This window comes from Heptranchias perlo, chromosome 2, assembly GCF_035084215.1.
Source record: "Heptranchias perlo isolate sHepPer1 chromosome 2, sHepPer1.hap1, whole genome shotgun sequence".
Lineage (NCBI taxonomy): Eukaryota > Metazoa > Chordata > Chondrichthyes > Hexanchiformes > Hexanchidae > Heptranchias > Heptranchias perlo.
Genome location: NC_090326.1, coordinates 69,469,979 through 69,482,934, shown reverse-complemented (window position 1 = coordinate 69,482,934; position 12,956 = coordinate 69,469,979). Strand labels below are relative to the sequence as shown.

Below are 12,956 nucleotides of genomic sequence, written 5' to 3'. Positions count from 1 at the left end.
TAGTTGACTAACTATCGTTATAATTAATAATTACTGCACAGTGAGGTACACATTAAATCTGTAAAGTGCAACATTAAACCTCTCTGCAGCAGAAAAAAATTAAGTGTCACACGTTTCAACAACCAACATAACCATACCAACTCTCTGAAATACAGATCCACACAGAAAAGCAATCACTCCAGTTTATATTTTTCCAAAGTGGTTCCAGCCATTGTTTTTATTTTCAACCACGTTGAACACAAGTATTAATTACTTCTGGAATCATTAAATATAACCAGTTTCTGCATGGTATTTCACATTCCTAAACTGTTCATTTTCAGAAGCCTATCTGTGCCTCATGGGCCTCAGACACAATTTTTCTCCTTGCCTAAAGCTTCATCTCGTCACCTGGGCTTAGTTAACCATTTAATTTACAATTGGACATAAATCGCACCGATGTAGCCTGGGGCCCTATTCTCTGCATATGCAAAATCTTTTACATTGGGCTCAATTTTGAAACGGAGCCTGGAAGGGGGCGGGGGGGTCAATTTGAGGTCAGGAAACCCATTAGTACGTGTTTCCCGGGCGTCCTTACGATTTTTAAGGACATCTTTTATTTTTTTTGTCGGTTTCCTGTCCGACTGACTGGCAGGCTGGTCTCAGTCAGATGGGAGACCAGCCAGGGAGAGGACGTCTGCAGGCAAGTCTTTGCTTGCATGCGGGGGGGACACGGGTGGGCAAGGGGCACAGGTGGGCACGAGTCATGGGGGATGGGATCGGGGGCCAGTCATGGGATCGGAGATCCGCAATTGTTGAGGGGAATGATTGGGGTCGGGGCTTCAGGGTCGGGGTCCACAATCAGGGAGTCGGGGGGGGGGGGGGGGGGGGGTGGTTCCACAATCCGGGGGCGGGGCGGGGGGGGGGGGGGGTCAGGTCGGTTTGTTGGGCCTGGGGAAAGCACTCCTGCTCCTCCGGGCCCACAAGCTGTGACTTTCTGGGCACTTACCTGCAGTCTCGGGCCTTCTAGCCTCCTTTCACGAGGCATAAAACAGAAGGCCCGGGAATCCCGGACCCCCAGGGTTGAAATCGGGAATTAGTTAAAAATGGAGGCCTGAAGCCTCCTTGAACGATTTTAAGGCCTGACCCACCTCCTGGGAGCAGGTTGGCTACCCGCCCCCTCGTCCCACCCGGTGAAAACTGGAAATGGGTGGGTTGGAGGCGGGTCTGAAATGGTGGCAATTTTCAATGTCCCCCCGCCCCAACCCACCTGTTTTTTATTTTTTAAATCAAGCCCCTTGTTCTTTTTGTGATTTCGTCTAATTTTTTCCCTTCTGTTGTTACTTGTGTGCTTTCATTTAAGTTATTAATAATTATTTGTATTTTTTCACCTCCATTTTAAATTAGGCCTGATCACAGCTAATATTTGTTACTTTCCCAGCAAAAGAGACAAGTCTCGAACTACCTGTGAGTAACACCATAGCCAATCTAGTTTTTGTTTGAAGATTGAGAACTAAAGCCAGAATCAGATTACTGACCTCATCTGGTACCAGCAAGTCTGACTTTACAAATGAGCTGAATTAACTTTTGACTAATGACTGCACTACTTCCAATGTTAATTCGGGTTTCTTATACCAACAGCCTATCGAGCACTGGTACCCTGCCCCACTCCCATTATCATCTTTCTAGAATTTAAAAAAAGTTGACCAAAAATTGTAACAAAACAATAAAAGAATCGTGATGTGATTCTTTGTGACTATTTGATTTTTTTTTTAAAAAGTATTTCAAAGGGACTCCCACACTTCATTTCTAGTGGGATAGAATTGAAAAGCAGAGACGTCATGCTAAATTTGTATAGAACCTTAGTTAGACCACACTTGGGAGTACTGTGAACAGTTCTAATCTCCATATTATGAAAAGTATACAGAGGCACTGGAGAAGAAGCAAAGAAGATTTACTAGGATGATACCAAAACCGAGAGGTTATACCAATCAGGAAAGAATGAGCAGGCTGAGGCTCTTTTCTCTAGGAAAAAGACTGAGGGGTTACCTGATTGAGACCTTTAAGATTGTGAAAGGGTTTTTTAGGATAGACGTAGAGAAGATGTTTCCACTTCCAGGGGAGACCAGAACCAGGAGCCATAAATATAAGACAGTCACTAATAAATCCAATAGGGAATTCAAGAAAAACTTCTTTACCCAGAGAGTGGTTAGAATGTGGAACTTGCTACAAGGAGTAGTTGAGGCAAATAGCATAGATGCATTTAAGGGAAACCTAGATAAACACATGAGGAAGAAAGGAATAGAAGGATATTCTAACAGGGTTAGATGAAGTAGGGAGGGAGGGAGGAGGCTCGTGTGGAGCATAAACACCGGCATGGACTTGTTGGGCCAAATGGCCTGTTTCTGTGCTGTACATTCAATGTAATTCTATGTAACTACTAACAATGCTTATCCATTCATTGTCTAAAACTTGTTAAATGCAAGTGCCAATTTCAAACCAAAACACATCAGACGTATCCACCACACATAATATGTCATTAACTTAATCAATAGGTAGTACACTGTCCTCAGTAATGTGACCTAACCCAAATCTAGGCCAGGCTAATGGAATGAAAGTCTCTCCTCTCTTTGCTGCCTGTTAAAGGTCCTACGTAATAAGACGTTGGGCAATTTCAATCCAATTCCCAGTGAGAATAGCCCACAAGGGGGAGAAAAACTATTCACAGTTTATCACAAACAGGCAGTCTCAGTTAGAGACTGGTGTAGAGATGATGCTCTTTTGACATTGGGATTAACACAAGTTAGGCTAAATAGTGGGAGCTTTACTGTGCACTTCACTGCACAAGAACTGATTTAGGAGTACCAGATGAGGATGCTGGTCATAAAATGTTTCCTAACCTTCATTAATGACCACCCTCGCTGTTTCAGCACTGAAACAAATATGGTTCATAATCACTATTGTTTACATTCCCAAAATAAGGAAGGTATCTGTACAACATAAAATATACCTACCCTGGGAGCATGTTTCATAGTGTAAAAATTCCTTAATTACATTGTATTTCATTAAGAATCAATGAGAGCGCCTAAGCGATAAACATTAGGACATAATTTGAAAAATTGTTACAGTAAAAGTCACAGTTTAGCAAACTGGTTTTCACATGGATGGTATTTTTTTTAGAAAAAACAGAATCAATATCAAAATCACAGAAATTTGTTACAGGGCAGATAATATTTATTTCCGTCCCATTATTTTTCTCACCTCAATGGCTATTAACCACAAATAACCAATTTTTAAAAAAATTCTCAGAATGTGGCCGACACAGACAAGGCTGCATTTATTGCCCATCCCTAGTTGCCCTGAGAAGGTGGTGATGGGCCTTCTGCTTGAACCGCTGCCAACCTTGTAGGGATGGTGTTCCCACTATGCTGTTATATAGGGAGCTCCAGGATATTGACCCAGCAACGATGACGGAACAGCAATAAACATCCACAGAAAGTTGAGTGAGTTGGAGGAACTTAAGAGGTGATGGTGTTTTAACAACATTTCTGTTGTTCTCCTCCTTGATGGTAGACATTAGAAGGGAGGGAGGTGCTATCAACATAACCTCAGTGAGTTGCTGCCGTGCATCCTGTAAATCTTGCATACTGCACGCACAGTGCATCCGTGATAGAGGGGGTGGATACTAAGTCTAATGGAAGAGGCACTGATCAAGCAACTGGATGGTATTGAACTTTTTAAGTGTTACAGCTGCACCCGTCCAGGCCAGTGATATGTATTCCATCACATTCCTGATGACCCTATTAGATGGTGGAGAGCCTTTTGAGGGGTCAATAGATGAGCCACTCATCACAGTGTATCCCGTCTCTGCTCTCGTAGCCACGGTGTTGATAAGGATGGTCCACTTCAACTTCTGGTCAATGGTGACCCCCCAGAATGTTGATGGTGGGGGACTCGGTGATAGTGGTTCCATTGAAAGTTAAAGGGAAACGGATGGGCTTTCTCTTGTTCTAGATGGTTATTATCTGCCACTTGTGTGCCACAAATATTACTTGGCACTCATCAGCCCAAGCCTTGATGTTTTCCAGGTCCTGCTGTAGGCTAGCATGGGCTGCTTCATTATCAGATGAGTTAAAAACACAGCTGAGCACTGGAGAATCATAACAATCAGCCCCACACCTGTACTTGTGACAGAGGGAAGGTCATCAATGAAGAAGCTGAAGATAGTTAGGCCAAGGATGCTTCCCTGAGGAACTCCTGTAAAGAGGTCATGTGACTGATGATGGGCCTCGAACAACCACAACCAACTTCCTTTACATCAAGTACAACATTCGCGTCAGTCAGGTGCCAGGCAATGACCACCTCCAACAAGAGAGAGTCTAATCACCTCCCTTTGACATTCAACGGCATTACCATCGCCAAATCCCCCACCATCAACATTCTGGGGGTCACCATTGACCAGAAACTTAACTGGACCAGCCATATAAATACTGTGGCTACAAGAGCAGGTCAGAGGCTGGGTATTCTGTGGCGAGTGACTTACCTCCTAACTCCTCAAAGCCTTTCCACCATCGACAAGGCACAAGTCAGGAGTGTGATGGAATACTCTCCACTTGCCTGGATGAGTGCAGCTCCAACAACACTCAAGAAGCTCGACACCATCCAGGACAAAGCAGCCCGCTTGATTGGCACCCCATCCACCACCCTAAACATTCACTCCCTTCACCACTGGTGCACCGTGGCTGCAGTGTGTACCATCTACAGGATGCACTGCAGCAACTCGCCAAGGCTTCTTCGACAGCACCTCCCAAACCCGCGACCTCTACCACCTAGAAGGACAAGGGCAGCAGGCACATGGGAACACCACCATCTGCACGTTCCCCTCCAAATCACACACCATCCTGACTTGGAAATATATCGCCGTTCCTTCATCGTCGCTGGGTTAAAATCCTGGAACTCTCTACCTAAGAGCACTGTGGTTGAAGAAGGCGGCTCACCACCACCTTCTCAAGGGCAATTATGGATGGGCAATAAATGCTGGCCTTCCCGGCGATGCCCACATCCCACAAACGAATTTTTAAAAACTCCAGTCACTGCAGGATTCTTCCTTTCGCCCCACTAACCAGTTTTACTAGGGCTCCTTGATGTCATACTCAGTTTAATGCTGATTTGATGTCGAGGGTAGCTACTTTCACCTCTCTGATATTCAACTCTTGCATCCATGTCAGCATCAAGATTGGGATGAGATATGGAACTGAGTGGTTCTGGCAGAACCCAAACTGAGCAACGGGCAGGCTATTGGTGAGTAGGTGTTGCTCAATGGCTGTATTAATGACTTCTTCCATCACTTTACTAATGATGGGGAGGAGGCTGATAGAATAAATCTAACCCCGCCAATTACTGCCCTGAGCTTTTTGGATATGACATACCCGGGCAATCTTCTACATTGCTGGGTAGATGCCAGTATCATAGCTGTACTGGAACAGCTTGTCTGGGGGAGCAGCTACTACTGGTGACAGATCTTCAGCATTACAGCAGAGATATACTAAACACTCTGCAATCAGGAAAGGCAGTTAAGAGATTGAACTTTGCACAGAGGTTGTTACATACATCTTTCTGTATGCTTTATGAAGATAACATGCTTATGATGGAAAAAATTAAACTATGGCGTAGTGCACTGTAAGACTGAAATTTTTAAGTGCGACACTGATTTTTAAAAGAATAAAACTATACTTAAAGGCATTATTAGTGATTCAGTGGTGCAGCACCTTACTATTGTACTTGACAACCAAGCAATTGGTTTGTCCCTGCCAGCACCAGCATTCCCACATAATGGCCCTGATATTTGCAGGGAGGCAGGGAGTGAGTGGGGGAGCACAACTGCAGGGGGGGTGGGGGGAGGAAAAAGAGACCCGGAAGTTTAACGGCAGAACCTCGTTACCATTTTCTTATTTCATTGCCCGCCCGGCAGCCGACCAGGCTGCCAGGCGGGAAAGCCAGAGCCAGGGACCGTCTCCAACGGTACCCGGCAATCGGGAAAGATCGGGCCTTGGTGAGGGAGTTCAGAGGCCAGCAATCAGGAGGGAGGGAAAGCACAGTGGTTGATCGGGGGCAGCGGGTCCAAGGCCGGCAATCAGGAGGGAAGGAAAGCTCGGGGGTTGGAGGGGGTTTTGGCATGCGGCCAAAGATCAGGGGTTGGCGGCATGCGGGGGAAAGGGGGGGGGCGGGGTTGGCCGATCGCAGCAGTGAGGAGAGGGCACAATCGCAGAAGGTTTGCTTGAGGGACTGGGGGAGGGTGCACACCTGCTCCTCTTGGCCCACAATGAATGCTATAAAAAGCACATACCTTCTGCCACCGGCTGCTCCCGTCTCCATTTAGCTGCCAGGTTTCCCGAGCCCTGGGAAACCCGGCCGCCAACCATTACATTTAAATCAGACCCCCAACTGCCCTGATTTAAATATTATAATGAACTGTCCCGCCTCTCCAAGACAAGCGCGCCACGCAACCCGTCGGCGTAAAAATGGCGGAAGACAGTTACGCAGCGGGTTAGGGTCACGTTTTGCAATTTTTAATTTTTAACCCCCCCAACCCCGACCGTCGTGGGGGCGTTAACGTCGACCCCAATGAGTTTCTGATCTCAATCAAGCCATCTCGGGGAAGGGCTGAGCAGAGGGAAAGAGCAAATGTTCAATCTATGCAATCCTGAATAAACCTAAGGTGCTTTTACTTGACGGTTCCAATTACAGGAAATCAGTGCTATGCAGCCTCCCAGCCCACCCCACGCCATCAGATACCAAGTATAAGTGGAGCTGTCAAATCTAGCAGCAGCAGCTTACAAGGACCACAAATAAATGCATCCCTACTCCTGCCAAAATATGGCAAGTCTGAGCTTTTATATATTTTCCTTGTCCAGGCAACAGTAGGTAAATGCTGTATGTGCTGTCAGCTGCACTTTTATAGCCAACTGTTTCTATTGGGCAATTCAGGATAAGTGTAAGTATTGGCAGAAGCCTGGGTTTCTTGTTCAGGAAATCATACTAGGTATGGGAGAGAAATGCTGTTTTGTACTCATTAGCATAAAAGCATTTCATATTAATTTGAATGCCTTTTTTAAGAGTGTAATCATTTGCTGATAGTGTTTTTGTTGCAGTACATTGACATACACAATTAATCTTCTGCGCTATTAATATCTATCTACCCATCATGGTTTAAAATCTATGTCTCAAATGAAAGCCACAACCACAAGCTCAGAGAAAGTCCAACACTTGCCAAACTAAGAAAACATTGACCATTTTAAGAATTCGACATATAAATAGCTTATCTTCTTGAAACGCTGCTTCGAGAAGGAAAGATTGTAAATCAGTACATTTTTATGAAGCAGACTGGCTTATCACAATGAAAATCCTGTAAAGATCACAGTAACTAGTACTTTTTAGACCATTACAAATAAATCATGTGATTTACAAGAACACATTTTTAATCTGTAACGCTTTGGCCTTCGCCTCGTGTCTCTGGTAGTTTACTGCCTCTGCACCACGGATGACTCGAGAGACACCAATTACATCAAGTCCTGCATGTTAATTACACCCCTCACTTGGCAAAACTCTGCAAGCACTGACTGAATTGTATCACAGAGCTTCTCCCCCAAAAAGATGCAGATGGATGATCAAGTGTCAACATAACACGTTTCATACTATCACTTCTGGATATACAGTGTTGGACTACCACCATCTGTACAGGATTTTATAAACAAAATTCTCACTGAAAAAGCAATGCACCCATTTTAAGCTAGCTGAAGTATTCATGAAATAATAAAACTAAAATGTACTACACTCAAATTTTATTTATTTTTTTAAAATGGGAGAGATTGTACAGTTTCTTTCAATGTACCAAAAAACACTCCCAACTGACTCATTATGATGTCAGGCCACAAAGTAAAGTTTTGCAATCTGTTTATTTGTTCTAACTTGATCTTAAATATGAACAATCAGGATTCCTTTCACACATAGATTGGCAACAATATAACAAACACGTCCTGCTTACAGAAAATAACAGTGAGCTTGCATTTCAAAAAAACAAAAAAGCCACTCTGCAGACACTGTTAAGCTTTTAGTACATACATCTAGCAAGCCCAACTAGAGTGAAAATATTTTGAAGACATGCATGAACATATCCAAATTACTTTAGTATGTTTTTAAAATGAATCCTAAATATGGGGTAGTGCCAGTGGCTCACATTAACACATTAAGTTGCCAATCTATGCTGTGCTACCATAGGGAGACACCAGACTCTTACTCACTTCCTAGCAGCCATAAAGCAGGTAAGCGTCAGAAATGTTCAATACTTTAGTGAGTCATGAAGGTTCAACCATTTCACAAGATTTTTTTCCTGCTATACATATTAACAAATACACTGAAGGTTCTCTAAAATATGCAATACCACATGGAGAAATTTTGATTTTTACAAACAAAAAGGTAGATATTTTATGCAGTTGGTCAATCTGGGTTAGAAAATATACTCAAGATCCACTACAACAGAAATAGAGCAATGTTAGATTATAGGCATGAAAAACAAAGTGCATTTCAACTGTGAAGGATTTTTAAGTCATATTAATGCTATTAGTAGATTTCTGCTGTTAAATTATTCCCTAATCTAGAAGACTATTCGATGTTCTGGATAGATACAACTGGACACTAATTCTGTACTATACTACTTAAATTACTTTTAATTCTGAATCTATTTAAACAGGAATGACTCTATAAATGACCCCGCTTCGCCCACTAATCATCATTATTTTCCCATATAAATCCTTCCGAAAGCAAACAGTAAGATGATTCACTTTGGTCAAATTTTACCATCTTAATTAAAATCAGCTCAACTACTCTCCGCTTCAGCTATTCTTGCACATTTTAGAATCTTAGCAGTCTGCAACATCCAAAAGATAGCAAAGAAATGATTTATCATGTCATAACCTATTGTTGCTAAAACATTTTCAATGGATTTTGGTAACACATTTCCAACTACTGTAATTTTTTATAAATCCCAGTTCTTTTTTTTCCACACCATTTCTCAGACGCGAAATGAAGAGAAAGCATCTTAAATGGTACTCAACATTGATCAGCTAAACTAGAACTTCAATCTTAATCAGAAGCTATTAATTTACCAATACTTAAATGTAATTTCAACCTCATTGCACTGATAAAGCAGCTTTCTAACATGTTGTTGTATTACTCCAATAACATATTATGGTTTTATGAAACCAAAATATTTCCAACTTAATTTTTAAAATGTCATAATTACTGTCAGAACATGTTTTCTTTTTAAAAGGCCTAATGTCTAAAGTTACTATAGAAATAATGATACAGTTTTAAATTATAAAATAAAAATCAGGCTACTCATTTGATAGTCACCATGAACTTACGTGTATAATTATAGTTCTGAAGAGATTTAACGAAGAATTTTATAGCAGCTGTGTACACCATGCCAGAATGACCTCTGAAACTACCATCTCTTGTTGCTGTACTATTATTATTAGGTATATATAAATAAAGCTGTTACAGGTCAAAACTGTTGCCAAGACAGGAGTGTTTTATTTCGGGGGGGGGGGGGGGGCGGGGACGCGTGGTAGGCAGAGGAATACAACAACTTATTAGTAACTTACAATATATATCAAAACAAAGTACACCAGGTCAAAAAGCTGATATTATAGATATAATTTTTACTATGGTATCAAATGCATTTTTAAAATACGGTAACAGTCCAGGCAACAACATGTTACCATGGATTAGATTTTTAAACAAAAATGCCAGTCGACACACTCACCTAGCAGCACTGGCAATGCGTTTATGCATTCAATTTGCTTGTCCGCAACTATGTACTGACCTTAATATCTTACAATCATTTGTCGTTTTGCTTTTCTCTTCCTTACCTGACGAAACTGATGAACCAGATAAACTCGAGTTACTTGATGCCATCCTCGATGTATCTATCAGTTTTTATTTTGATAGAATTTAAAGCTGACAGATCGGCAGTCTTCTGCGTGTTGTGGCGGTATTGCCCATTTCAAACCACTTCCTGAACTGTCAAGTTCGAAGTGTGTTGCCCGAACGCGTTTTTCTTCAAACTCCCCCTCTTGGGGCAGACCTTATGTACAAGTCGTGGGCAGACACTCCGTTACAACGTTTCCAGCAGAGACGGAGGTTGCGATACAACGTTTCCAACTCGATGATTCGTGCAGGAAAGTAGGGAGCGCTGTAATTACCGTGTCAGAGCTGTCTGTCTGTATAAATGGTGATTAAAAACTGTGGCAAGGCGTTTCATATCCAACAGAGTCAATAAGGACCTCTAGCAAAAAAAAATGACAGGACGGGGAAAAAACGCGCACGCTAAATGAACCACAAAACACTGCAGCCACAAGACTCTTACAAATAGAAGGGTTTTTTTAAAAAAATGCGAACGTTGTAACAAATCGCCTACACCATTTCCAATACCGTCTCGCAGTATTGCGGCCACACGTTACCATGTGCAAAACCGAGAAATGTTGTCGCCTTCCCGACCGAAGGCTGCAAACGGCGGAGTCGACTGGACATTGTGGCCGCTCCCAGCGCGTTCTGGGATTTGTGGTTCTCCCCGCTCCCGGCCCACGTTCGCTGAGCAGAGAGTGGAGTGAGAGCGCTGAACTACAACTCCCGAGGTACCCCGCCAAACACAGCTCAGCTTCTGCCCCTGCACGGAGCTGATTGGTGCTGTTTCCTTTCACAGAGTTTATTTTTTTGTGTGCGTGCAGTTAATCCCTGCGAAGTCATTTCTTAAATGCCCCCTTAGCTCTTCTGATGTTTTGCGCGTGCAGTTCAGCCGGTGTTTAGTATAACTTTTTAAACGTCCTTTGTAAAAAAATATATATTTTTTGAATGTAAAAATTGAATGGTTTGCCCCCAATGCCTTATATATACCACCCGCAAGGAAACCCAGCACCACGTTTAAGAATTTTCAAATCAAACTTTTGAAAAATCAACATGTAGAATTTCTGCTTGCCCAATATGGAATGTATACACTCCACTCAAGTCCAGGGAACTTAGGTAAAGGTTGGCAGAGCCAAGGCAATAGGATCTCCAAGTGTGCACAAAGGTACTCCTGGAGTTCAACGAGACAAAATACTGATTGGGGTATCAGATTCCCAAAACTACTACAGAAGGTTGACTTGGTTCCGAACTTTCATTGCCAAGCCTGTCATCTCGGACCCCAAGGAGGTCTTCCTTACTTCCCCTCCTTGAACGATAGTGATTAGCTGGTCACTAAACAGCCAACATACGAGGGTTTGAACTCGTGCGTGGTGGACAGCAAATACCAGAAGCTGCTCATGACTAGCAGGATGAGCAGCAGAACTCACCATATGGTGTGTGAATGAATTGCAACCACTGTCATGTCCACAGCATGGACATACACCATATCTCATCAAATCGTGTTTTAACAGTTGGAGGTGGTTGTACCATCTGCAGTGAGCCCTGGATATAGATGCTGGGGCAACCTGCTTCAGTGAACCTACATGTTCTGGCAACTGTGGGACCTGACAGATCCTGTGAAGATCTGCCTGACAAACAACAGGTGCTGGGTACATTCTCTGATGGGCCACTGTTCAGTGGGAAGGAAGACTGAATGGTCTCAATCAGAGATGACAATCCTCTCTCAACACAGGCACCCAAGGTCTTTATGCAAGCAGTGTATGCTACCCATCGGGAAGCTGGCACTGCTACAGAGGTATAATTCACAGGGGTGGCCTTTGCAGTCTTCCTTGAGTTGCCATCCTCTCCAGTGAATTCTGCAGTGAGAAAAAACCCTCCCCAATGATGCTTCACATGCTGCTGAATGACTGTTCCAGCTGACCAGACGGATGCAGCACATTCTGGGAGATGGTTGACAGTGTCTGTGCATAAGGTCAAGGCCCTGTCAGCATCTTTCATTTGAAAGCAGGGCCTGTGAGATCTGTGTCCCAAAGCTCCTCAGCCACAGTCTGACATCTCTGAATCCTCCCCATGACTCGTGACTGTAACATAGAGATGACTGGCAGTGAACGTTTCAGTAGTGAACATATTGGATGCTGATGAATATGCAATCTCTTGCAGGGCTTTCAATGGACTGACAATTGTGTGTGAGAGCACTGATGCGTTACAATGTCTGTACTGGCAGCACAGGCAACACTGGGACAATAATTGTGCCAAGAGGACAGCATACAAGCTGGTCCTTGTGTGGCAAGACATTCATTGTTGTGGGTGGTGCAATTACCTTGCCCATTCTGGCCAAGTTATTAATTTTTTTTCTGCCACTGAATTGCTGTTCCTGGTGGGGGTGACACTAACAGTTTCAGTCCACAGTGACATGATATGGTCTCTTCCCCTGTATGCCAAAGAGTCCTGCCTGTCTTGCCCTCATTGCTTCCAAAAGTACATGTATCTCAGCATCAGTGAAGTTGGAGGCTGTCTTTCCTGCACGTTAGTTTTCACCCCCATGGGCAAATGAAGCCAATCCCCGGTGGGTCTCCAGCAGGAGGCCATCAAATAATATGCTAATAAGCTGTCCATGGGTAATTTTCCAGGGTCAGCGGTGTGGCCACAAGTGGACAGAGGTGCACGTCTTCTGCGCTTCTGGCAATAGAATACCTCATGGAGAAACCTACGCCTAGACATTTAGCAATACTGGGTAAAGAGAGTGTGGTTTAGCTACACTGGGATACAATCCTGCGCTTTGGTAGTTCTGGGGCCCAGGTACCACAGTATAATAGTAGGTACAGCACAAGAGGAGGCAATACGCTTCTCGGCCTTTTGGCTAAGATCAAGTGGTCAAGTGGGGGAAGGCAACCATTTGGAGCCTTCCTGCCATTGTATGCCGGGGGGATGCAGTCAGGGAGAAATCCCCTCGGGCAGAGTGTAGAGCTTTGGCTTGTAGAGCTTTGGCTTGATGTAATGTCACTGCAAGGAATCTG

The 12,956-nt window shown here is 43.6% G+C and overlaps 1 protein-coding gene across 2 annotated transcripts in view; it reads right to left on the bottom strand.

The window, feature by feature from the left end:
* The window catches only part of chn2 (chimerin 2), a 255,588-nt gene extending 244,984 nt beyond the window's left edge, over positions 1–10,604 (bottom strand). Inside the window, exon 1 of one of the 2 annotated variants that reach the window (XM_068002561.1) lies at positions 9,906–10,604. In XM_068002561.1, the coding sequence (XP_067858662.1) occupies positions 9,906–9,951 (46 nt within the window). In that variant the 5' untranslated portion in view covers positions 9,952–10,604. Of the gene's footprint in view, positions 1–9,398; positions 9,482–9,905 lie in introns of those variants that run through there. The other variant, XM_068002552.1, reaches the window with a different exon arrangement.
* Between the last annotated feature and the right edge of the window lie 2,352 nt (positions 10,605–12,956).